The 24,516-nt window shown below is 44.0% G+C and overlaps 1 protein-coding gene across 5 annotated transcripts in view; it reads right to left on the bottom strand.

Moving 5' to 3' along the window:
• Positions 1–1,335: 1,335 nt before the first annotated feature.
• SYNE3 (spectrin repeat containing nuclear envelope family member 3) overlaps positions 1,336–24,516 on the bottom strand; it is a 199,381-nt gene continuing 176,200 nt past the window's right edge. For 4 of the 5 annotated variants that reach the window (XM_063947611.1, XM_063947614.1, XM_063947612.1 and 1 more), the window contains 5 exons: positions 18,686–18,833; positions 16,659–16,793; positions 14,095–14,250; positions 12,548–12,586; positions 1,336–9,470 (listed from right to left, as the gene is read on the bottom strand). In XM_063947611.1, the coding sequence (XP_063803681.1) occupies positions 9,276–9,470; positions 12,548–12,586; positions 14,095–14,250; positions 16,659–16,793; positions 18,686–18,833 (673 nt within the window). In that variant the 3' untranslated portion in view covers positions 1,336–9,275. The remainder of the gene's footprint in view (positions 9,471–12,547; positions 12,587–14,094; positions 14,251–16,658; positions 16,794–18,685; positions 18,834–24,516) is intronic. The other variant, XM_063947615.1, reaches the window with a different exon arrangement.

Here is a 24,516-nt window from a genome sequence, read left to right as displayed (position 1 = left end):
CATAAAGTCTATAATCAATCAACAGGCAAGCTACACCCAAAGGATGACACGCAGTGGCTTATTTATAATGGGTGCAATGCATGCGGGCCCCTGTGTCCAGGGGGCCCACACCGCACACCCATTTTTTCAATACCTCTCTGCGGGGCCCCCGCCAGCAACGTTGAGGAAATCACCGGGAAAATGGTGCAGCGGCCATTTTCCCGTTGTTTTGCGCATGCGCAGTAGGACCCTAGTGCCCAGAGTCTCTGCACTGCTGGCTAGAGAGGAGGGGGGCCCAGACGGAAACTGTACACGGGGGCCCTCCTCTCTTAACTTTCCCAGATGATTTATCTAATGGAGCTAGAAGGATATACTGTATATAAAAGGCCTTTCTATATTACAGTGCCTGCAACTAGGGATCACTGAAAATGGCAAGCAAACATTCTATCACATTTCACAGGTTCCAGGTCCCCAAACGTGAACGCCGTTATGAAGAGTTTCGACAAATGGTGTGGCCACCACGTTCACCTAACATCAACCCAATCCTACAACGCAATGGAATTTGCTGTGCTATATAATAAACTGTTAGTAAATAAATAAAAAGCCAGTCGAGAATTAATGGGTCGTAGTGGAGAGGTCCATTTGCACCCAAGAGCCTGCACCTACAAATATCTGGGGAACCGTAGGAAGCTATCCAGACGGCATGGGTCAACATCTCTCCAGAGGTCTTCCGTCCACTTGTGGGATTGATGCCAGGTTGAGTTGCTGCAATTTGCCGTGCTAGAGGGGGTCCTATGCAATAACAGTCCATTCCATGACTTTTGGCACTTCAGTGTATATATAGATTTGTGACTTGTATTTTGAGATCTTTTGTACATGACAATCAGATGTAATCGTCTTTTCAAGGTATTATCCAGCAGTACAAAAATAACACAGAAACAACCAGAGGCTGAAAGAAGGGGATCGGTATGGTTTACCGCCGCACGGGATGCCGAATGTCATTATGCCAATATCGGCATCCCGAGTGGTGGAATGCCAGCGGGGTGGACAAGCGTAACAAGTCCCTTGCAGGCTCGGTGGCGAGCTACACTTGCCACAGGTTCTATTCTCCCTCTATTGGTGTTGTGGACACCCATAGAGGGGGAATCACCTACCTCGCCGGTATACCGGCGGCGGTATGGTGCCCCTGTCGGGATCCCGGCGTCTGTATTGTGACCGTCGCGATCCTGACTGTCTGTATGCTACCAACAGAAGGACACACAGATTTCTGGTGGAACTGAAAGTAAACAGGACACAAAGTCTACATAACCAGGGTTCTGTATTTTGTAGCTAAATGAAATATCTTACACATTTGCATTGAGTTTAGGTATTGTTTTTATTATACCCTGTCCATGTACAAAATCAATTTATAATGAAAATACATGAAACAATATACAGATAAGTGCGTGAAAGATTTTAGGAATCTATGCCCCAAAGTGCTTGCATTTTAAACTGTGCAAGTCTTATGCGTATTTCAAGTGGGTATTATAAATCACCAGGGTGGTAGGAAGAATGTTAGCTGAAGACTCTACTAATATAGATTTGAATGGTTATGAATGGATCCTAATAGTGGCGATGAGGGACGGCAGGCAAAAAAACAGGAGGGTGGTATGTTACGATAGATAACGGGCAAATGTGAGACAAGGAAAGAGACGGGTAAAGAAGAAGCAAAATGGGCATCTAGGAAGAATTGTCTGATAGGACCAACGAGGGCATGAACTTCTAAATGAAGCACATCTTAGCAGGACATTATAATAACTTACAGAAAAACTTTAGAGAACTTGATGAATATATCGGTCTCCACCACAACCCTCAATATTCCCAGCCACGGTTAGAATTGCTGCCGGCAGTTTATATACTAGTAGTATAGCTAATGTAACTGTTATCGGCAGGATCTATCACTACAGATAATGAACTTGCAAGAAAAATAAATGGTTATAGTAAACTGTGGATATTTTTTATGAAGAAAAACTGGTCTCTTTAATAATATTTCTTTGCATATTTTTATACAATAATTCTGTACCACATGGAGCATCACATGATTAGGCCTACTTGTTTTTTTTCTCCTATTCCCATTTCAGCAATGAAACAATCTACTAAATGATCTTCATCTATTCTTTCCCCTCGTCCCACGTACTAATTCTTTACTATGACATTCCATATAAACCATCTACATCTCCAAGATCTGTCTCCATGTCGGTCTCTCCCTGATTGGTCTCCATCCCCTTAAGCTGTCTCCATCTCAGTCTGTCATTGAGCAATCTCCATCTCATTCTGTCCCTGAATGGTCTGCACCTCATTCTTTCCTGAAAGGTCTCCATCTCAGTCTCTCACTGAATGGTCTCCACCTCACTTTAACCCTGAATGGTCTCCACCTCAATTTGTCCCTGAGCGGTCTCTACCTCAGTCTGTCCCTGAGCAATCTCCATTTCAGTCTGTCCCTGAGCGGCCTCCGCCTCAGTCTGTCCCTGGCCTCCACCTGTCTGTCCCTAAACGTTCTCCATCTACTCACATCCTCTATGATCAGTCTCTCTCTGAATGGCCTCCATTTGAATTTGTTCCTGAATGGCCTCCATATGTGTTGACCCCTATCTTGTCTCCATCTCAGTCGGTCCTTGAACTTTCTTCACCTGAGACTATTACTGTTACATTCTAGATATCATATATTGTATTTCAAATCCACATCAGGGCTATTTATTACACTTCCTTTCCTGATTACAATGGGGCATTTTAGTCTGTCATTCTATTTCATCCTCAACCTTGTGGATTAGCGAATGAAGCAGTCTGAAAGCTTACCTCAGGAAAATAGTATTCCCCGGTAGCTTTACTATTATTAATGAACTCATCCAGCCAAAGAAAGTTGGATGAAGTTATATTCTTTAGTTAGATAAAAAATAAACAGAATCTTGCAAAATGTTATCTCTAGATGAAAGAGTCACAGTGACCTACCTACGCCCAGAGACAGCTTTAGTTCACCTCAAGGCTGACATTTAATACAATTTATTCTGCTGTAAAATAATGTAAAATGGATTTAAGCATTACACTGATTTCCAGATTTATCCTTTCGTGCAGAAATGTTTATTTCCAATTCTCCTGTGTGTCCTATTACATTTTCCAAGAATTAGGGCTGCATAAAGAATACAATTTAAATATTATTTCTACTAATCTTGTGGCATCCAGTAAACTATTTTACTACACTGAAATCTTCCGCTGAGGTTTTGGGAGCCAAAATGGTGGCCTCCATCAGATGACGCACAAAGTACCTCAGAGTACAGGTCGGGCACAGTTAGATATAACTGGCAGAATCGCACAAATTACCTCAGAGTACAGGTCGGGCACAGTTAGATATAACTGGCAGAATCGCACAAATTACCTCAGAGTACAGGTCGGGCACAGTTAGATATAACTGGCAGAATCGCACAAATGACCTCAGAGTACAGGTCGGGCACAGTTACATATAACTGTCAGAAACATGGGCGCATTTGTTTTTGGGCATGTGCTGTGTGAATGCATGCATCAATTGGCGCAGCACACATCAACTGGCGCAGCACTCCCTCTGCGCCAACCTCTTTATGTATTCTGTACAATAATAATGGCAATAACCTGTCTGTGAGAAATAAGCAAATAAATATTCTAATTTAATAATGTAATATATACTTATTTGTCATGTATATAGCAATCAGATGTTTGTATCATTATTTAATAACAGCAAAAATGATAGTCATAATCTGATTGGTTGCTACGGTTACATAACACCATTTTATTTAAGTGCGTATAATGTACTGAAGTGAGGCTTCTGCCATTTTACCTCTCTAAGCCGACACCTAGGAACTGCAATGTGGGTTAACTGTGACAGGGCAAGAAGAAGTAAAATAAAATCCCCTTGATGTCACTTTATGGTTAGGTCACTTTGGGGAAACCTTCAGCTTTTAGGGAATGAGCAGCCAACTCTAATTAAATTTCCAGGACGTGTCGTGAAAGCTGCTTTTTTCCAGTAGTTACTCATGTTACATAAAATAATAAAGTCAAGCTATTCTCCATGCCTTCTAGCAGTTACTAGTCTTACCATACACCGACCTTTTATCTCTCACTTCTCCAGTGTCCCCAGTCTGGTTTACAATTATTTATTTTACTGTCTATAAAGACGTTAATACTACAATAACAGTCACATTCAGCGACACCTTTTCTTTGACTAGATTGGTTATTTTAACTAGAATGATTCATCAAGTTCCCACAGAATGGCATTAAAAGACAAAGGCCCAAACGCCATAGCCTGCGAGTGGTGGGCGGTGGTGAGATTATGGCAACGGGACCTCAGGATTTATATGGGCAATTTAATAAAAAACAAAACAAGGTTGGTTTTGCCTTTGAAAAAAAATCTGCTTTAAATCTCGAGGTTATAGTGCCAAGATTTTGCATTGGCCACCTCTCGCAGGCTATAGGATTTGGGATAGAATATTAAAAGAGACAGTCCTCAATTAGACAGCTTCAAGGTGGTGCTTTGTATATGTCCTCGTGTAACGTTTAGAAAATGTTTTCTCTTTATATCATTTATAGTGTATTGGATGCAACTTCATCCACAGAGCAGTTTTGTGTGGTATCCAAGGACACCAATAATACCAATAACTTTGCATTGATGATATATATGGTTTGGTGACCCAGAAGACAGATTAAACTATAAAGACCTGTAGGTAGTAAAAGTTGCAGGAGGGCATTGATAAAAGAACAAAATAAAGTCAAATGAAGTTAGATAATTACTGTATATATAACTTCTGTAACTGGCTGTATTTGTGTAATACATGTGCTATTTATGTAAGCAAAGCATAACCTTATACATGATGTGATAACTTTTTCCTACATGGGAATAATAGAAGTCACGTCAAATTTCTGTTTAGGCATAAAAACAATGGCAGATTTATCATTTAAGCCAGGTCTTAGTGCTGTGCTGGATACAATCAGGATTCACATAAAACAGGGACATACAAATTACACAAAGTAAATACAGGCATGAAAACAGAGAGTAAGAGCTTACAATCTATTAGGAAAAAGCCACAGCCGGGACAAGAGGGAGGAGTATGGCTCAGAGAGGAGATTGGGACAGGTGTGTGTGTGTGTGTGTGTGTGGGGGGGGGGGGGGGGCATTATTGCGGGTAGTATAGGTGGGAGTAGGGTAGGTGTGAGGGGACATTAGTGTGGGTAGTATAGGTGGGAGTAGGGTAGATGTGAGGGTGTATTAGTATGGGTAGTACAGGTGGGAGTAGGGTAGGTGTGAGGGTGTATTAGATTGAGTAGTATAGGTGGGAATAGGGTAGATGTGAGGGTGTATTAGTGTGGGTAGTATAGGTGGGAGTAGGGTAGATGTGAGGGTGTATTAGTATGGGTAGTACAGGTGGGAGTAGGGTAGGTGTGAGGGTGTATTAGTATGGGTAGTACAGGTGGGAGTAGGGTAGGTGTGAGGGTGTAATAGTATGGGTAGTACAGGTGGGAGTAGGGTAGGTGTGAGGGGGCATTAATGTGGGTAGTATACAGATGGAGCCACCTTTATCTTGGCCTTTAATAGGATTAATTGAGCCAGGGCAGTCGGACTTAATCCCCTGCTGTAATGACTTAATCCACTGATGTATTGTTCTCTCTGTATTGTATTGCAGTTGAAAATAATAGATGAAGGGTTTATGCTAATAAACCATGGTGTCCCTAGGCGCAGCAGAGAAGCCAAGATAAGTGTGGCTTCATCTGTAGGTGGGAGTAGGGTAGGTGTCAGGAGGCATTACTGTGGGTAGTATAGGTGTGGAGAGAGTAAGTGTCATGTGGCATCCGTCTGGGTAGTATATCTGGGAATAGAGTAAATGTGACTAAGCATTTGAGAAGGTGTGACAGCACATTAGTGTGAGTAGTATAGGTGGGAGTAGGATAGATGTGAGGGTGTATTAGTGTGGGTAGTATAGGTGGGAGTAGGGTAGATGTGAGGGTGTATTAGTATGGGTAGTATAGGTGGGAGTAGGGTAGATGTGAGGGTGTATTAGTATGGGTAGTATAGGTGGGAGTAGGGTAGATGTGAGGGTGCATTAGTGTGAGTAGTAGAGGTCGGAGTAGGGTAGGTGTGAGGGGACATTAGTATGGGTAGTATAGGTGGGAGTAGGGTAGATGTGAGTGTATTAGTGTGAGTAGTATAGGTGGGAGTAGGGTAGGTGTGAGGGGACATTAGTGTGGGTAGTATAGGTGGGAGTAGGGTAGGTGTGGGGGTGCATTAGTGTGAGTAGTATAGGTAGGAGTAGGGTAGGTGTGAGGGGACATTAGTGTGGGTAGAATAGGTAGGAGTAGGGTAGGTGTGGGGGTGCATTAGTGTGAGTAGTATAGGTGGGAGTAGGGTAGATGTGAGTGTATTAGTGTGAGTAGTATAGGTGGGAGTAGGGTAGGTGTGAGGGGACATTAGTGTGGGTAGTATAGGTGGGAGTAGGGTAGGTGTGGGGGTGCATTAGTGTGAGTAGTATAGGTAGGAGTAGGGTAGGTGTGAGGGGACATTAGTGTGGGTAGAATAGGTAGGTGTAGGGTAGGTGTGGGGGTGCATTAGTGTGAGTAGTATAGGTGGGAGTAGGGTAGATGTGAGTGTATTAGTGTGAGTAGTATAGGTGGGAGTAGGGCAGGTGTGAGGGGACATTAGTGTGGGTAGTATAGGTGGGAGTAGGGTAGGTGTGGGGGTGCATTAGTATAGGTAGGAGTAGGGTAGGTGTGAGGGGACATTAGTGTGGGTAGAATAGATAGGAGTAGGGTAGGTGTGGGGGTGCATTAGTGTGAGTAGTATAGGTAGGAGTAGGGTAGGTGTGGGGGTGCATTAGTGTGAGTAGTATAGGTGGGAGTAGGGTAGATGTGAGTGTATTAGTGTGAGTAGTATAGGTGGGAGTAGGGTAGGTGTGAGGGGACATTAGTGTGGGTAGTATAGGTGGGAGTGGGGTAGGTGTAAGGGTGCATTAGTGTGAGTAGTATAGGTAGGAGTAGGGTAGGTGTGAGGGGACATTAGTGTGGGTAGAATAGGTCGGAGTAGGGTAGGTGTGGGGGTGCATTAGTGTGAGTAGTATAGGTAGGAGTAGGGGAGGTGTGGGGGTGCATTAGTGTGAGTAGTAGAGGTGGGAGTAGGGTAGGTGTGAGGGGACATAAGTGTGGGTAGTATAGGTAGGAGTAGGGTAGGTGTGGGGGTGCATTAGTGTGAGTAGTATAGGTAGGAGTAGGGTAGATGTGAGGGGACATTAGTGTGTGTAGTATATGTAAGAGTAGGATAGGTTTAATGAAGTTTGTTAGTTTTAGTGTGGGCAGTATATGTGGGCAGTGTATGTGTGAGTTTTAGTCTGGGCAGTATCTGTGGAAGCAATGTATGTGTAAAATGACAATGATTAGAGTAGTATAGGTGCAAGAAGGTTGAGTGTGATGGGGCATTAGTCTGGGTAGTATAGGAGGGAGTATGGTAAATATTATGGGGCATTAGTGTGGGTAATATAGGAGGGAGTATGGTAAGTATTATGAGGCATTAGTGTTGGTAGTATAGGAGGGAGTTTGGTAAGTATTATGTGGCATTAGTGTGGGTAGTATAAGTGGGAGTTTGGTAAGTATTATGGGGCATTAGTGTGGGTAGTATAGGGGGGAGTATGGTAACTATTATGGGGCATTAATGTGGGTAGTATAGGAGGGAGTATGGTAAATATTATGGGGCATTAGTGTGGGTAGTATAAGTGGGAGTTTGGTAAGTATTATGGGGCATTAGTGTGGGTAGTATAGGAGGGAGTATGGAAAGTATTATGGGGCATTAGTGTGGGTAGTATATGTGGGAGTTTGGTAAGTATTATGTGGCATTAGTGTGTGTAGTATAAGTGGGAGTTTGGTAAGTATTATGGGGCATTAGTGTGGGTAGTACAAGTAGGAGTTTGGTAAGTATTATGGGGCATTACTGTGGGTAGTATAGGAGGGAGTATGGTAAATACTATGGGGCATTAGTGTGGGTAGTAGAGTAAGCTCTAGTAACAATGTTTTCAGAGAACATATAAAGAAGTAAAGGCTGAGAGAGAGTCTGGGCGGGCGCCATAGGAAGCCCAGTACATGCATACTGGCACAGGGGATGAACTTCCTGCAGATAATATTGTTATGGGCAGATCATAACTGTATCACCTTGTCAGTATTCATCAGGAGAACATGTAATACACGGGTACTGAATACCCTGCCTTTATGTGGTCACAGAATGTCTCGGTGACTTCTTATATCCTTTAATTCTACTTTAGGATAGGCTGCTGGTCATAAATTGATATTTGATGGTTTAAAATAATCTAGTGCAGCACTTGGTTTTGGCTGATTCTCAGGATACAATGTCAGATTGCTATTCTGTATGTTTTGACATGTTTGATGTATTTTGTTTATATTGGTCATCTGTCGAGAAATGAAATAATTAGAACCAAGGTTACCGCACCTGTGACCTCTGTGTGTAGCTGTAAAAGTCCTAAAGGCGGATCCCCATAAATTCTTACACAAAGCTGGAATAACATGCTGGGATTTGCAGTTTAGCTAAAGAGAAATATAGGATATATAGGATCGCAACTCAGATTTACATATATAAATAAAAAAAAACAGTATAGATAAGAGGAAAATACTGAAATTTATGGTGGTGACATACAGATTAGAGCAAGAGGACAGGATAATATGCTAAAACTCCCATGAGATTTGGTAGACCAGTACCAGCACGTGGATACAGGAGTATAAAGGGTGATGTCATGTGACCTGTGGTTCTGTAGCTGGTTAATGATCACTGTGTTTGTATGCTGTATATATACCATCACATTCTGTTGCCTGTTAAACACACTACATTGTTACATAATCTCTGCACATGTGATAAGGGGGTTTACAACTTAATGTAACTTATTCCAAATCAATTACTCACAGTGATCTGTGATTCTCAATATCAAAACATACAAACAAGATACACAAATATATGTATATATAAAAAAAAAGCATTGGTACAATGTATAAAATATATAATATGCTGTCGCTTCTTTTATATACATCAGAAATATGTACAGAGTGCGATTAACCCTCTCAAGTTGCTGACGCCAACAATACTTGACTATCCCTCCCCCAGCATCAGACCCCATCGGCCGTGAAAGGGTTAATCGCCATGTCAGCATCTGCCAACAATAATATGTACAATATGGAGGTACAGCTGCCATATTATAGAAGAATAAAAACAATACAGTATGTCTGGGACACTTGCGATGTCCCTAGGTGGGAGGGGGTCCTTCGTACTTTAGCATTAGGTTGAAGGAGCGAGCAAAATTGTTGGAAAGGGCGCAGTTCTTTGACTCGAGCAGCAGAGGGAGTAGGAACATCAGGAGTAAGAGGAGGAGGAGCAAGAGCTGCAGCGGGAGGGCGGCAGAGCAGACGCGGTGCAGGAAGGAGCACAGTCCTCCCGATTTCTGGAACAAAGAGCAACAATGACTCCAGTTATACAGAACGTCTACTCACAGTGTCAAAACAGTGCTACCAATACCAACATTTTATACAAATTTACTGACAGCTAGCATTTTATTACTGACACATCAGTATGCTAAATCAAAATGTGTCCAGAACTGTAAACAGAGAATGCATCTACAACCAAAGGCAGCTCAGGACAGTAAAAAGAGGGTTCAAAAATACTGGTCTGACACTGTAGTATCAAGAGGGGATTTGATTCTTATTCTAGATTTGATTCTTATTCTAAATAACCATTTTTAAAGACTGCGGTCTTTAAGCCGGCACCCACGTTTAGGAAGGAGACAGCGGTTAATCTCTCCACCATTGAAAGGCCTGGGTAAGCTTCTGCACGAGACTGTACAAATAGCGGTTCCACCTTAAAAGTCACTGCATATACATGGAAACATGTTTATTTAAGCTGCCCAGAAAAAGCCTCCCTTTATTTGGATGAGACTGTGAGCACTTAAGCTGTTTATCAAATGGTGGATGGTTCAAGTATATATCACTTTTAATGTGGATGGACTTCCAAAGAAATATCTAATGAATTTATGTGATCAAATTAGCCCATGCATGGAGCTTAATCCAAGAAGTATTAGTGAAATATAAATGCTGCATCTTTATCTGGAATACAAGTGGTTACGTTTTCTAAGGGAGCTCTTACAATGTATCTTATATTTGTTACCATCTTTAGCTACTAATGTTTGGTGTATATTACATGAATTATATTCCAGGATAATTGGTTTATTCACTGAATTGTGATAGCTATATATATAATATTTTTAATAATAAATTTTATTAATACTGTTTAATGGTAGCGCTTCTCTGAGTATTTCTTGTGCTGTGAATTTTTTGGGTTGAGGATCAGCACCTCGACTTTGGGAAGCTGCTGCCAGAGAACAGTAACAGCATTTCAGGTGTCTTATAGCCATTTTACTAGCGCCCACCTACCCTCCTTCTTTTTTCGTTTGTATACTCTATTTTTAAAGACTATCCGTTAATTTAGTGACTGTACTGGCAAACCTACTGCAGACATGAATCAAACAATAGCTGCATAATGTCCAATGTTCTTTCTTTACACAAACAGTGTATGATGAAATGGTACAATTTACTGTGACAGAGCTAGACTACTATTTGCCTAAACACAGTGGAGGTAGAAATTTGTGAGATGAACCATAACTTATGAGAATGCAGCCTTTCCATTCATTAGCGACCAGTAAAACCTAGTAAATAGATAGGCTGTATTTTCAGTGATGTCACTGTTTCTTAGTGACTGGATAGGCTGCATTCTCAGTGATGTCACTAGTTCCTAGTGAATGGATAGGCTGTATTCTCAGTGATGTCACTGGTTCCTACAGACTGGATAGGCTGCATTCTCAGTGATGTCACTACTTCCTAGTGAATGGATAGGCTGTATTATCAGTGATGTCACTGGTTCCTAAAGACTGGACAGGCTGCATTCTCAGTGATGTCACTGGTTCCTAGAGACTGAATAGGCTGCATTCTCAGTAATGTCACTAGTTCCTAGTGAATTGATAGGCTGCATTCTCAGTGATGTCACTGGCTCCTAGTGAATGAATAGGCTGCATTCTCAGTGATGTCACTGGTTCCTAGTACATGGATAGGCTGCACTCTCAGTGATGTCACTGGTTCCTAGTGCATGGATAGACTGCATTCTCAGTGATGTCACTGCTTCCTAGTGCATGGATAGGCTGTATTCTCAGTGATGTCACTAGTTCCTAGTGAATGGATAGGCTGTATTATCAGTGATGTCACTGGTTCCTAGTTAATGGATAAGCAGCCAAAAGTTACCAAGGGTATCTGGGGCGCTAGAATCACTGGTCGTGCTAGCAGGAATATGAACTGAACATACGACTCTTAAAGAGAAACAAAAATATGCACATAGCGTAATACTGTAACACTGATTTTTGGTGATGTTAACACAATATGGTTGGACTCGTACCCAAGGATGGAAAAAAGATGCTTTAATGTGAAGTCAATCACTGTTACATCTGATCCCTCGTTTGCTGCTCACACTTCACCCAAACGGTCCTGGTCCTCCCAGATACACTCAAAGTGGATGTATATATGGGGAAAAAAGCTCCAAATAGTGTAATAACGTAAAATAAATATATCAATTAGAATAGATATTTTAAGGACTCTCACCATCCGGTAGAAGTTTAAAGGCACAGAATGGGTCTATTGAATATAGAACAATGGTCGCAGTCAATGGCTTGAATTCCTCATCATCCTGAAAGTTAGGGTTCTCCCCAATATGCTCCCAGAAGATATATAAGGAAAAAGGGCTCCAAATAGTGTAACACCATTTATTTAAAACACAATTAAAAAAAGCATGAACATGGGCAGGTAATGGACTTTCACCATACAAAAGTTGTTTCAAAGGCAAGTTAACAGAAGATGACCAGGCGTCCCCAGAAATCGTCGTCAAACAAGCAGGTAAGTCGTTCCAGTCACCGCCCAGTACCAGTGGAGTGTAACAGTGATTGACTTCACATTAAAGCATCTTTTTTCCATCCTTGGGTACGAGTCCAACCATATTGTGTTAACATCACCAAAAATCAGTGTTACAGTATTACGCTATGTGCATATTTTTGTTTCTCTTTAAGAGTCGTATGTTCAGTTCATATTCCTGCTAGCACGACCAGTGATTCTAGCGCCCCAGATACCCTTGGTAACTTTTGTCTGTCTTGTATGTGCAAAGTGTGGGTGACACTTTTTTACCTTGGGGACAAGGGCAGCTATAGGTGCACGTCGTTCATCACCAGCTTCTTTTCTATTGTGAATGGATGAGCAGCATTCTTAGTGCTCACTGTTTTTAGAATCACTGTTTTTAGAACAATGGTTCAGATCTATCAATGCTTGGAGAGAGATAAAGTACCAACCAATCGGCTCCTAACTGACATTTTAGACTGCAAACTCATTGGTCCAGTCAACAGAATCTCTGCCTCCACTGCGGTTCTTCGACATGTAATTAGTTCCTAGAGAACTGAAAGGATTATTTATCAGAACATTCAGAACGCACCTTGTTTATTACTCTGGGTTCTTGCAACACATCCAGATTCTGTAAAGAAAATGTACCTTGATGTTAACATACAGGTATTCTGCATATACTGAGATGCATTTCTTCAATAATTATTTTACCATACAATCATAGACCCTATTTGCTAATTTATCACCTATAATTTGCTGCTTATATGAAATAAAGCAAAATGTCCAATGTAGTATTAATACTATATACAGATAAAGTTGATGGTATGAAGATTTGGGGTGGACACTGTACAGTCCCATACTGACAGTAGTGTGGGAGGAGCTACAGAAGAACAATAGGATCCAAGGCATTGGGCGGTTCTACCATGGGTGCAATGTGTCCAGGGGTCCCACACCGCACACACTGCACCCATGCTCTGTTAAAACGTACCTTCCGGAGTCCCGCAACAGGTGCTGAAGCCGCAGCAGTCGCCGCAAAAATCCTTCCCAAAATGGCCACCACGCATGCGCAGAAGCAAATAAGTCTCCAGAACATGGCGGGCGCCATGTTTCCAGAGTCTTGCGCATGTGCAGTAGACTCCGGCACATTGCCGGAGCCTACGGCGCCGTGGAGAGGAAGGGGGCCCACCCGGAGTCTGCACACAGGCCCCCTCCTCTCATAAAACGCCCCTGATCCAGGGGGTCCATTTACTAAGCCTTGAACGGAGATAAGTGGACAGAGATATAGTACCAGCCAATCAGCTCCTAACTACCTTGTCACACACTGCACCCATGCTCTGTTAAAACGTACCTTCCGGAGTCCCGCAACAGGTGCTGAAGCCGCAGCAGTCGCCGCAAAAATCCTTCCCAAAATGGCCACCACGCATGCGCAGAAGCAAATAAGTCTCCAGAACATGGCGGGCGCCATGTTTCCAGAGTCTTGCGCATGTGCAGTAGACTCCGGCACATTGCCGGAGCCTACGGCGCCGTGGAGAGGAAGGGGGCCCACCCGGAGTCTGCACACAGGCCCCCTCCTCTCATAAAACGCCCCTGATCCAGGGGGTCCATTTACTAAGCCTTGAACGGAGATAAGTGGACAGAGATATAGTACCAGCCAATCAGCTCCTAACTACCTTGTCACAGGCTGGGTATAAAAAATGACAGTTAGGAGCTGGTTGGCTGGTACTTTATCTCCGGGCTTAGAAAATAGACCCCCAAGTTAGGTCAGTGTTTTTGAAAAAAGGTTGGTGTTTTTGAAAAAAGTTTGGTGCTTTCATTATGATGGTTAGGTTCAGATGTGTGACCCTCAGGTCAGGACATAGGGACAAGTGCTGACAGTTATCTTCTCCTTTATTGCATTTACATTTTAATATAAATGCGAAAAAAAAAAAAAAAAACATAACAAATGTATTGACTCATTTCCACTTACTGGAAATATACAATATACAGGTGAACCCAAACAACGGCATATTCCACCCTATCTCAGCTACGCCACATAGATAGTCACTCTGGGGGCACATTTACAGGAATTGGGGCAACCAACAAGATGTTTTTGAAGTCATTTTCAATTAGCAAAAGCTGCTTTTATTGTTACCCCCGTACCGTATGGTTTCCAGAATCATGGAGTTTGGATTTGTAAAGCATCCAGCGATAGCGCAGATCTTCCAATCTGAGATCCTCAGTCACCGTCATGGCCGACCTGCAGAGCAGGAGGGAGTTAAAGAGCTTCTGTCCCTGAGGAACCCGGCACTGTAATTTCTGGACAAAGTAATAGCAATTCATTAATGAAAGTCAATGAACAAAATGTCTATCACTGTTTGTAACTGACATGATAACATTGTCAGTCGGGGGCAGCAGCCTTCAGGGAGGAATTATCAGGGGCTCCCCAAAACCTGGTATATACTGTAACTAAAGAAATATGGGTATATCCCTGGCGCTCTTGAAGTGTATGTGTTTTAAGGTGGTACTCACCAGCCGATGCGGGAGAGATGTGGGCTGAGCGATGCGGGGGGCCGCTCATTTCACCCAGCGGGTGAAACGAGCGACCTGCTAGATTGGCCTGCACGGCAGGCCAATCTAGCACCAGCGATAGCGATGCGCGGGGCTGAGCATCGCTATCGCTGTGGGGGCTACACACGGAGCGATCCTGCTTAAAATCCCATCTGAGCTTCACCCATATAATATTAACACGCACAAAAATCCTAAACTGAGCATCTGAAGATGTTTTCATTATATAAACTGAAATGGGCCTAGTAATGTGCCATAACTCATGAGTGCTAAGTGTGTCTCATTATGCAAAACTGATCTCTGGCCTCTTGCTGGGAGAGCCTATCCTGCAAAATGAAATTGACATTTTTCCACCGACCCCTTCTATTGGCCAGTGCACACTTCTTTGTCCCCACAAACACTGTTGTTGATATGCTTCCTCAGAATACTGGGTAAAAGTAATACTAAGCATAATAGTAAGGGGGGTATTCAATTAGGGCCGTTTTTTCGCCTACGCACTTTTCGCTATTTTTTATGGCGAATGGGAAATTCACCCTATTCAATTTTTTAGTTTTTTCGCCTAGGCAGAACATTCGGCAGGAGCGAAAAACATGTGGATTGGCGAATCCACTTGTTTTCACACCTGCGCCGGCGAAAACGCATTTTCGATGATTTTGAGGCATTTTTCTCCAACGCCTATTCACACAAAAAAAAGTGAAAAGGCACTGGCGAAAATGCCTTAAAAATGGGCGAAAATGGCCCGCAATTGAATATGTAGGGGGGTGAATTCAATAGCTCCAAAATTGCTGGAGCTAATTAAATACCCCCCTAAGACTGTGACATCTCAAAAGATCATTTGTGTTTTATTTTTTCACTTTTGTTGTCATATTGCAGTCTCAGAGCCATTACCTAGTGCTGGGGCTGTCAATTAGAGTCATAACTAGACATTTTGGTGCCAGAAAGAGAATTGGTGCAACATCTTCTGATATTAAGCACAGGGACAGTGTGTGCCAAAGGCATTTACCAAAAATATAGGGGCAAGGCTTCATGGGGAAAGGAGTCACATTATACCACAATGGTAGTGTCTTTAAGTCCCATTACACCGCACAGTAATGCCCCTTATACATGTTACAACACAGAACAGTGCCCCTTACACGTTATGCCCACAAAGTAGTAGTTCACCTTACACATGTTATGCCCACAGAGTATAGTGCCCCTTATACTGCTTATGCCCAGAGTAGCAGTGCCCCTTACACACGTTATGCCCACACAGTAGTAGAGCCCCCTTCAGACGTTATGCCCACACAGTAGTAGTGCTCCTTACACACGTTATGCCCACACAGTAGCAGTGCTCCTTACACATGTTATGCCTACACAGTAGTAGTGTTCTCTACACATGCTATGCCCAGAGTAGTAGTGCCCCTTACACACATTATGCCCACACAGTAGTAGTTCCCCTTACACGTTATGCCCATAGAGCAGTAGTGCCCCTTACACATGTTATGCCCACTTACACACGTTATGTCCATGGAGCAGCGGTGCCCCCCTTACACATGCTATGCCCACAGAATAGTAGTGCCTCTTACACATGTTATGCCCAGAGTATGAGTGGCCCTTACACATGTTATGCCCACAGAATAGTAGTGCCTATTATACATGTTATGCCCAGAGTAGTAGTGCCCCTTACACATGTTATGCCCACAGAATAGTAGTGCCCATTACACATGTTATGCCCACAGAGTAGTAGTGCCCCTTACACATGTTATGCTCACACAGTAGTAGTGCCCCTTACACATGTTATGCTCACACAGTAGTAGTGCCCCTTACACATGTTATGCTCACACAGTAGTAGTGCCCATTACACATGTTATGCCCTCAGAGTAGTAGTGCCCCTTACACATGTTATGCTCACACAGTAGTAGTGCCCCTTACACATGTTATGCTCACACAGTAGTAGTGCCTATGCAGAAAGGTCAAGGGAGTGGCCAAGACATTAAGTGGGGGAGGAGGTTTATTGAGAAATGCCAAGTCTCCAAAACAGAGCAGCCATTATTATTAGTCTCTTCCACCATATCTGGGACAGCGACTGCGCTGTATTACAACAGAGAACTGCTGAGGCTGTGTACATGGTAAACCTCATACTTATATTTACTATATTTGCAGAAGGCTGTTCCCCATACCTGCAGTTTACTCTGCTTTGTTTGTATTCCGTCGCTGCTGGATATTTCAGCTGCACATATCCTGTTTAATTTAGAATTCTCAGCCTGCAGCCAGTGCTCAAACTCCATCAGAAGTGTCATGTGATCGTCACCTGTCTGTATCACAAAGCAACAGACCTTTGGGTTAGTTCACAAAGTGGATCATGATTTATCAGACTCCAGATATTACCCTATCCCATCTGCTCTCAGCCACACTAGCTGAGTGTTTCTTTTTAATGTGTCCTTTGAGATCTGGCATCTGCATGTATTAGTGTATGCTTGCCGCTGCCTATAGGCACAGGGGTTTGCGCTTTTCTAATTATAAATCGGGAGCAAACTAGTCACATTTCAATGACTGACAATATATTGTAACTAAAATCCTACAGATGCGTTGTCACTCACGGGCGTCTGTACACCACATGGCATGAGAGGCGTAACTTACTGTACTTTTCTTTAAGTTTACAACTTCCTCACATCATAGACGCAGTGACAACTTGGTGTGAGGAAATCCGCGCCTGCTCGCATCTGAGCCATTTTTAAACAAATGTGGACGTTGCAGCACACAGATGTACAATTGCTGCACACCCCAGTGCTCAGTGTAGGTTAGCAATGCAATTTTGTCGCTTCTATGTGTTTTAATTATGAGCATACAACACATTTTGAGCAAAAAAGACGCACGGGACCTGGCTTGCCAAGAGAAACCATTGGGCACAACTGTAGAACCAGTAAGAAAGGACACGTGCACGTGAATTGAAATAAAATAACTGAACATTGCACAAGCCTCCTGGATGGCAAATCTTAGCATTCCCCAATTATTGGCATCTCCTGACTCACCTTCAGGATTTTGCTAACACTGACTCGCAATGCAGGCTACCTAAGATTGTGGCTATTGCTAGTGACCTAGGACTTCCCAATACCAGATGTGTCCACCTACATCTTTGCTATTTTGCTCAATTTGGCACAACATGCAAAACACGGCTAAGCTGTTTTTCACGAGTAGCCAGTGGATGGATTTTAAAATTTTTGTTTGCTATAATATATAGAATATGTATAAAGTAACATATTAAAGAAGCAAATTAATAAAAATCACAAGGCATGGCTAAACCTCTGAGTCTAAGGCATGCAAAACTGCATGTGGACACATCTGTAGATCAAAATAACAGTTCCTGCCGAATCTTATAGAAGAAATAACATTGCATGATAATTAAGAGTCATTTATAATAATAACGGGTAGCAGTTGATTTACGACGGACACAATACCGATGGTCATAATCCTGACAGCCAATAACCGACAGGTTCAAAATACCGACATGGTCATAATACCGACATTCATTATGCTGACATGTTCAAAATGCTGATAGAATACCAACATTTGAAATGGTGACATGTCAAAATGCCAGCATGCATTTTTTAAGTAATTTTTGCCCCAAAACAGATTCTTTCATACGGACCTGGAGGGGGACTATAATAGTGTGCCGAGAGCAGCAAGCCATGAGAGGGAACGCAGTACACTTAGGTGGCGTCCATGTCAAACTATGTCGACATTGACACAGAAACCCAGAAAACTCATATTGGTATTTTGACATGTCGGCATTTCACATGTCGGTATTTTGACTATGTCAGCATTTTGAACATGTCGGCATAATGAATGTCGGTATATTTGGCTGTGTCTGTATTTTGACTGTTGGCCAATGGCTGCCGGGATTATGTCTGTCGGCAAATCATACTGAACCCATAATAACATATTAATTAATTATCGATTGTGCAAATTGCTTCCTCTGTTTTGTTATGGCGGGTGGTACAATTATGTGCACGCTGTTCATATAGGCTTACATTATAATATAATAGGCAACATGCAGCTCTCCAGTTATTAATCACGGCAGTCCTTGGACTGTGGAAAGAAGCCAGAGCACCCGTACTAAACTCACCCCCAACAACCTGTCGTGGAGGAACAAGTCTCAGCATTACCTGATGGTTGTACATATTAGAGGTGACATTCCAGTTTTTACCTTGTTCCCCCTTATACTCTGTGCGGAGGGAGAATCCACAATATCCACGGACTCTGCGAGCGACACTAATTTCCGATGTCTCCTGAAAGTACCATGATTATTAGGAGATTTTCCGTCACCTTCTTTCACATTATTTCCTACAACAAAACTTTACAGACACAGAAGCAAATTCAAGTAACATTAGCAGATAATAGTGTAGGGTAAAACTTTAATAATTATTAGTAATAAATCCAAAAATTACAAATTAATTAGTAAAGTAAGCATGTAAGGAGTTTGCCTTTTTTTTTCCACTGGGGAGTAGTTTTTGGAAAGTATATCTGATTACAATTGAAAAAAAATAGGATTTTAATACCTACCGGTAAATCCTTTTCTCTTAGTCCGTACAGGATGCTGGGGACTCCGTAAGGACCATGGGGTATAGACGGGATCCGCAGGAGACATGGGCACACTATAAGACTTTGAATGGGTGTGAACTGGCTCCTCCCCCTATGCCCCTCCTCCAGACCTCAGTTAGAAAACTGTGCCCAGGGAGACGGACATTTCGAGGAAAGAATTTATTGTTTAAACACGGTGAGTGTCATACCAGCTCACACCTTGAACATACTGCAGAACGTGGTATTCAGTAGAACACCAGCCAAGGGCATGAAAAATTACACAGCCACATGCTGAGAGAATAAGTAACACAACCTGTGTGTCAATCCAACCAATAAGAAGGTACCGCATGCCATGGCATGAACAACGTCAGCAACATCCTGACAGAAAAGAAACACCACAAGAGTGTAACCATAACAAATAACTGCAGACACAGTACGCACTGGGATGGGCGCCCAGCATCCTCTACAGACTAAGAGAAAAGGATTTACCGGTAGGTATTAAAATCCTATTTTCTCATACATCCTAGAGGATGCTGGGGACTCCGTAAGGACCATGGGGTTTATACCAAAGCTCCAGACCGGGCGGGAGAGTGCGGACGACTCTGCAGCACCGATTGAGCAAACAGGAGGTCCCCATCAGCCAGGGTATCAAACTTGTAGAGCTTAGCAAAGGTGTTTGAACCCGACCAAGTAGCCGCTCGGCAAAGTTAAACCGCCGAGACACCATGGGCATCCGCCCAAGAAGAGCCCATCTTCCTAGTAGAATGGGTCTCCACCAACTTTGGTAACGGCAATCCAGCCGTAGAACGAGCACACCGAATCGTATCACAGATCCAGCGTGTAACAGACTGCATAGACGCAGGCGCCCCAATCACGCTGGGAGCATACCGGACAAACAGGGCCTCTGTTTCCCCAAACTGAGCCAAATTGGCGCCATAACTATTCAAAGCCCTGACTACATCGAGAGACTTTGAATCAGCCAATGCTGAGGTTACCACGGGCATCAAAATAGGCTGGTTTCTGCGAAACACAGAAAAATCCCTTTTGACAGAACTATTATCCGAGTTCTCAATTCCGCTCTATCCACATGGAAGATCAAACAGGGGCTCTTGTGAGACAAAGTCGCTACTTCCGACACCCGCCTTGCGGACGCCAAAGCCAAAAGCATGACCACTCTCCAAGAGAGAAATTTTAACACTACCTTTCATAAAGGTTCCAATCAGTGTGACACAAGAAAACTCAACACCACGTCAAGGTCCCACGGTGCCAATGAGGGCACAAATGGAGGTTGGATGTGCAGTACTCCTTTCACAAAAATCCGAACCCCTGGAAAGGTGGCCAATTCTTTTCTTGAAAGAAAATTTTTTAAGGCCAAAACCGCACTGAAAGGAGCCTAACTTTAGGCCTGCATCCACACCTGCTTGCAAAGAATGGAGAAGAACGACCCAGGTGAAAGTCTTTCGTAGGAGCCTTCGTGGATTCACACCAAGACACATAATTACGCCAAATACGGTGGTAAGGCTTTGCCGTTACTTCTTTTCTAGTCTGAAGAAGTGTGGAAATGACTTCACTGGGAATACCCTTTCGGGCTAGGATATGGCGTTCAACCGCCACGCCGTCAAACGCAGCCGCGGTAAGTCTTGATACATGCCCGGATCTCGCTGTAACAGTTCCTCACGTAGAGGAAGAGGCCAGGGATCTTCTATGAGTAAAACTTGAAGAACTGAATACCAAGCCCTCCTTGGCTAGACCGGAACAATGAGGATCGCCTGAACCTTTGTTCTTCGTACTTTTATCACCTTCATAAAGAGTGAAAGCGGAGGGGACACACAGACCGACTGACAACACCCAAGGTGTCACGAGAGCGTCCACCGCTATAGCTTGAGTGTCGCTTGACTTGGAACAATATCCCTGAGGTCTCTTGTTGAGGCGAGACACCAACATGTCCAATTGAGGCACTCCTCAAAGACTTGTTACTTTTGTGAAAACTTCTCGATGACGAGTGTATATCTCCTGGATGGAGATCGCGTCTGCAGAGGAAATCTATTTCTCCGTCGTCTACATCCGGAACGAAGACCTGTCTTTCCGGCCAGCGGAAAACTTCTTTGCGGCTTCTGCCATTGCCGCTTTTCTCCTTGTTCCGCCCTAGCTGCTTACTTACGCCACTGCTGTTAAATTGTCTGACAGACATGACACGGGCAGATCACGAAGAATATGTTTGTTGAAAATAGCTCTTAATTCAAGAAAACTTATTGCAGACAAGCTTTCCAGCTTGATCTTTTCCTCTGGAAATACTTCCCTTGGAAAGACTGCTCCTCAGCCTCGGAGATCTTCATGCATGGACACCAGGATCTAATCCTGGATCCCGAACCTTCGTCCCTCTAGGAGGTGAGACTGTGCAGACACGACAGGATCGATATCCTGGCCATTAGGATTATATTCCGGTGCATGTGCAGGTGAGACCCGGACCACATTTCCAACTGGTCCCGTGAAAACCACTCCGGCATTTGACCTGCTCATCGAAAAGGCCTCTTAGGCCGCACCCGTCTTCTTCATCAACGGAACATATTGATGGATTGTCACTGCAAATCTGATCCGACCCTGGATCCTCAGACCTCTTTCCACAGGAAAACACAGAACAACAACCGTTCAGTATCCACTCTGATACCCACCTCCGACATCCGCGTCGTTGGGAACAACAGCCATTCCCTGTGTCGAAGAACAGTCAGAGAGAAACAACTATTTGGAGCACTTGTTTCTTGACCTCACCGTAATCAGGGGAGCGTCTCAGTACAGAATAACAATGGCTCTTACTATTGAGAGAAAACCATCATACTGCCAACACTTCGGTGAGATGGCAAAGACAATCCTGGATATCAACCCAGGTAGGCTGAATGCTGAGAAAAACGCATTTAAACCCTTTTCTACCTGTACGTGCTGGAGCTCCCTGGCCTGAGAGATTCCATCCTGTAGTTCAACTTCGTAAGTAGAAGTATTTGTTTCTGGTGGATGAGGATCTGAACCCAGGACCCCAGCTGTTGTAGCGCAGAGCACTGTACCACTAGGCTACTCGAGTGGCTATATTTTTTATTTTATTTTTTTTAACAGGGACAGCAGGACAAAATCCTGAACCTGACGCAACTCTGGTATGGCATCGCGTACTACCTCCCCTTCCAGAGGGAAATCAGTAAGATCTGTTTGAAAACTCAGTGAGTCGAATCATCTGTAAATTCCAGTATGTCCCCCTTTGGATTCTACTATTAACCCCCAGGTCCAAGTCCATTCCCGGACTGACGGAAGAGTATTAGACGAGTTCCCACCGGTGTGGGCTCCAGCCAGATAGACCCAGCGACATGGATGTGGTAGAAACAGAAGACAATATCCGCTTCTGCGAACCTAACAAGGCTGCAGAGCTCTTACCTTTTCACCTTCCACTATCTGCACAGAAAGGGAAAAAAGAACTGTATTGAAACAGTTAAAATGACTGCATCCCACAAAAGAATGCGGCACCACCCGTTGTGAGGGAATGTAACTCACGAAGGTAGACTTCTGACTTACCAGTGGTATTCGCTGAGAGCATCCCCAAACAGCGGTACACCGTCACAGGGAAATTAGGAGAAAATGGCGCTGTAACAAGTTGTGAGGGCTAAGCCCCGTCCCCTCTCGGCGCGCTTCAGCCCCTCTAATATTATTCATATTTATACTGGCGGGGGTCCCTATACAGTGTCTATGCACTGTATATCTCTTCTGCCAATGTCAGGAAAGAGGTATATTGCTGCCCAGGGCGCCCCCCTTCCTGCGCCCTGCACCCTTGTAGAACCTTTGGTGTGTGGGAGCAATGGCGCGCAGCGCGACCGCTGCGCGGTACCTCCGAGACCTGAAGTCTTCTGCCGTCACTGAAGTCTTCTTTTCTTCCAATACTCACCCGGTTTCTGTCTTCTGTGAGGGGGTTGACGGCGCGGCTCCGGGGAACAAGCAGCTATGCGCACCAAGTGATCGAACCCTTTGGAGCTAATGGTGTCCAGTAGCCTACGAAGCAGAGTCCTTAACTCAGAAGAAGTAGGTCTGACTTCTCTCCCCTCAGTCCCACGAAGCAGAGAGCCTGTAGCCAGCAGGTCTCTCTGAAAATAAAAAAGCCTAGCATAAAGTCTTTCCAGAGAAACTCAGTAGAGCTCCCCTAGTGTGTGACCAGTCTCTCCTGGGCACAGAATCTAACTGAGGTCTGGAGGAGGGGCATAGAGGGAGGAGCCAGTTCACACCCATTCAAAGTCTTATAGTGTGCCCATGTCTCCTGTGGATCCCGTTTATATACCCCATGGTCCTTACGGAGTCCCCAGCATCCTCTAGGACGTATGAGAAACAAAAACAAAATAACTCGGGTAACAGCGTAAACAGGTGACTCGAGCCAGGTCCCGTTAAAAGTGTATGGAGAGGTGGATCACTGGCACTTGGAGATGATGATGTCATCTCCAATCGCCGGCAGAGGGAAGACCCGCCACCATTCCGGGTCCAGTCTGTGGTGTGAACCCGGTTTGAAGTCGCTGTGACACGGCTTGAACTGTGTTCAATTACCCGGGCTAGACCTGGATTTTAGGTTCTCTAGAACTGAGGAAGTCAAACTGACCCAACATTCCTGGGCATTAGACGATGGAGTTACATTGTGTCTTGACACAGGAATAAATTATTATAGGCCCGAGTCTGATGCACCTGCAGCCGCTCTTGCGTCAACCTGCTGCAGCCTGCTTACTGGATTATTCAGATGGGGATATCAGGCAGTCTTTGAGAATATCTGCGCCATTCCGCCCACTGTCTGTCTGTCAAAAGATCTGTAAGGGGTGCAGGCTACGCTGATTGGATAGGTCAGTGCATCCGAATTGTCGCCACCCAGAAACACCCATTCCCTGTTACATCATCTTTTTTTAAATGAGATGCACACTTGAGTGTAAATGAATATGTTCCTAGAAAAGAGGAGTGTGGGATTTAACCACATGAGCACCATGCAGGCTGTGCATTTGCACATTGCCTGTCAAGAAGGGCTGGTGGTAGAGGATGGAGACAGATATATAGGTCAGGATGGGGAGATGTATCTATGTTCCAGATGTTTGCAGCTAGGTCAGGGCGTTACACCTCCCACTCAGGATCTTTATTCCCCTTCATCCATCTAAGTGACAGATTTTCCCGTGGAACCTCAGAGCAGCCACCTTACATTGCTCTGTCCCCAAAGGAACGGACTGCCAGATCAAATCATGAGATCAGAATGCCGGACTGCAGGGTCTCCCTTCCTCTGCCCTGCCATGCCAGAGGCTGCCCAGCACCATACTTACTGTATACTACTATGTAGAACTGCCGGGGAAGGCATGGATATATTGGCATATACAGTAAGATAAGTGATGCATCACATAAGCGTGATAAGAGTGATTAGAGCCAGCGTGCTTCTCTCGGCACAGTGCTCCCACC

This window comes from Pseudophryne corroboree, chromosome 12 (genome assembly GCF_028390025.1).
Source record: "Pseudophryne corroboree isolate aPseCor3 chromosome 12, aPseCor3.hap2, whole genome shotgun sequence".
In the NCBI taxonomy this organism is placed as follows: Eukaryota; Metazoa; Chordata; class Amphibia; order Anura; family Myobatrachidae; genus Pseudophryne; species Pseudophryne corroboree.
Note: the sequence above shows the minus strand (reverse complement) of the source record. Positions and strands in the feature narration are given on the sequence as shown.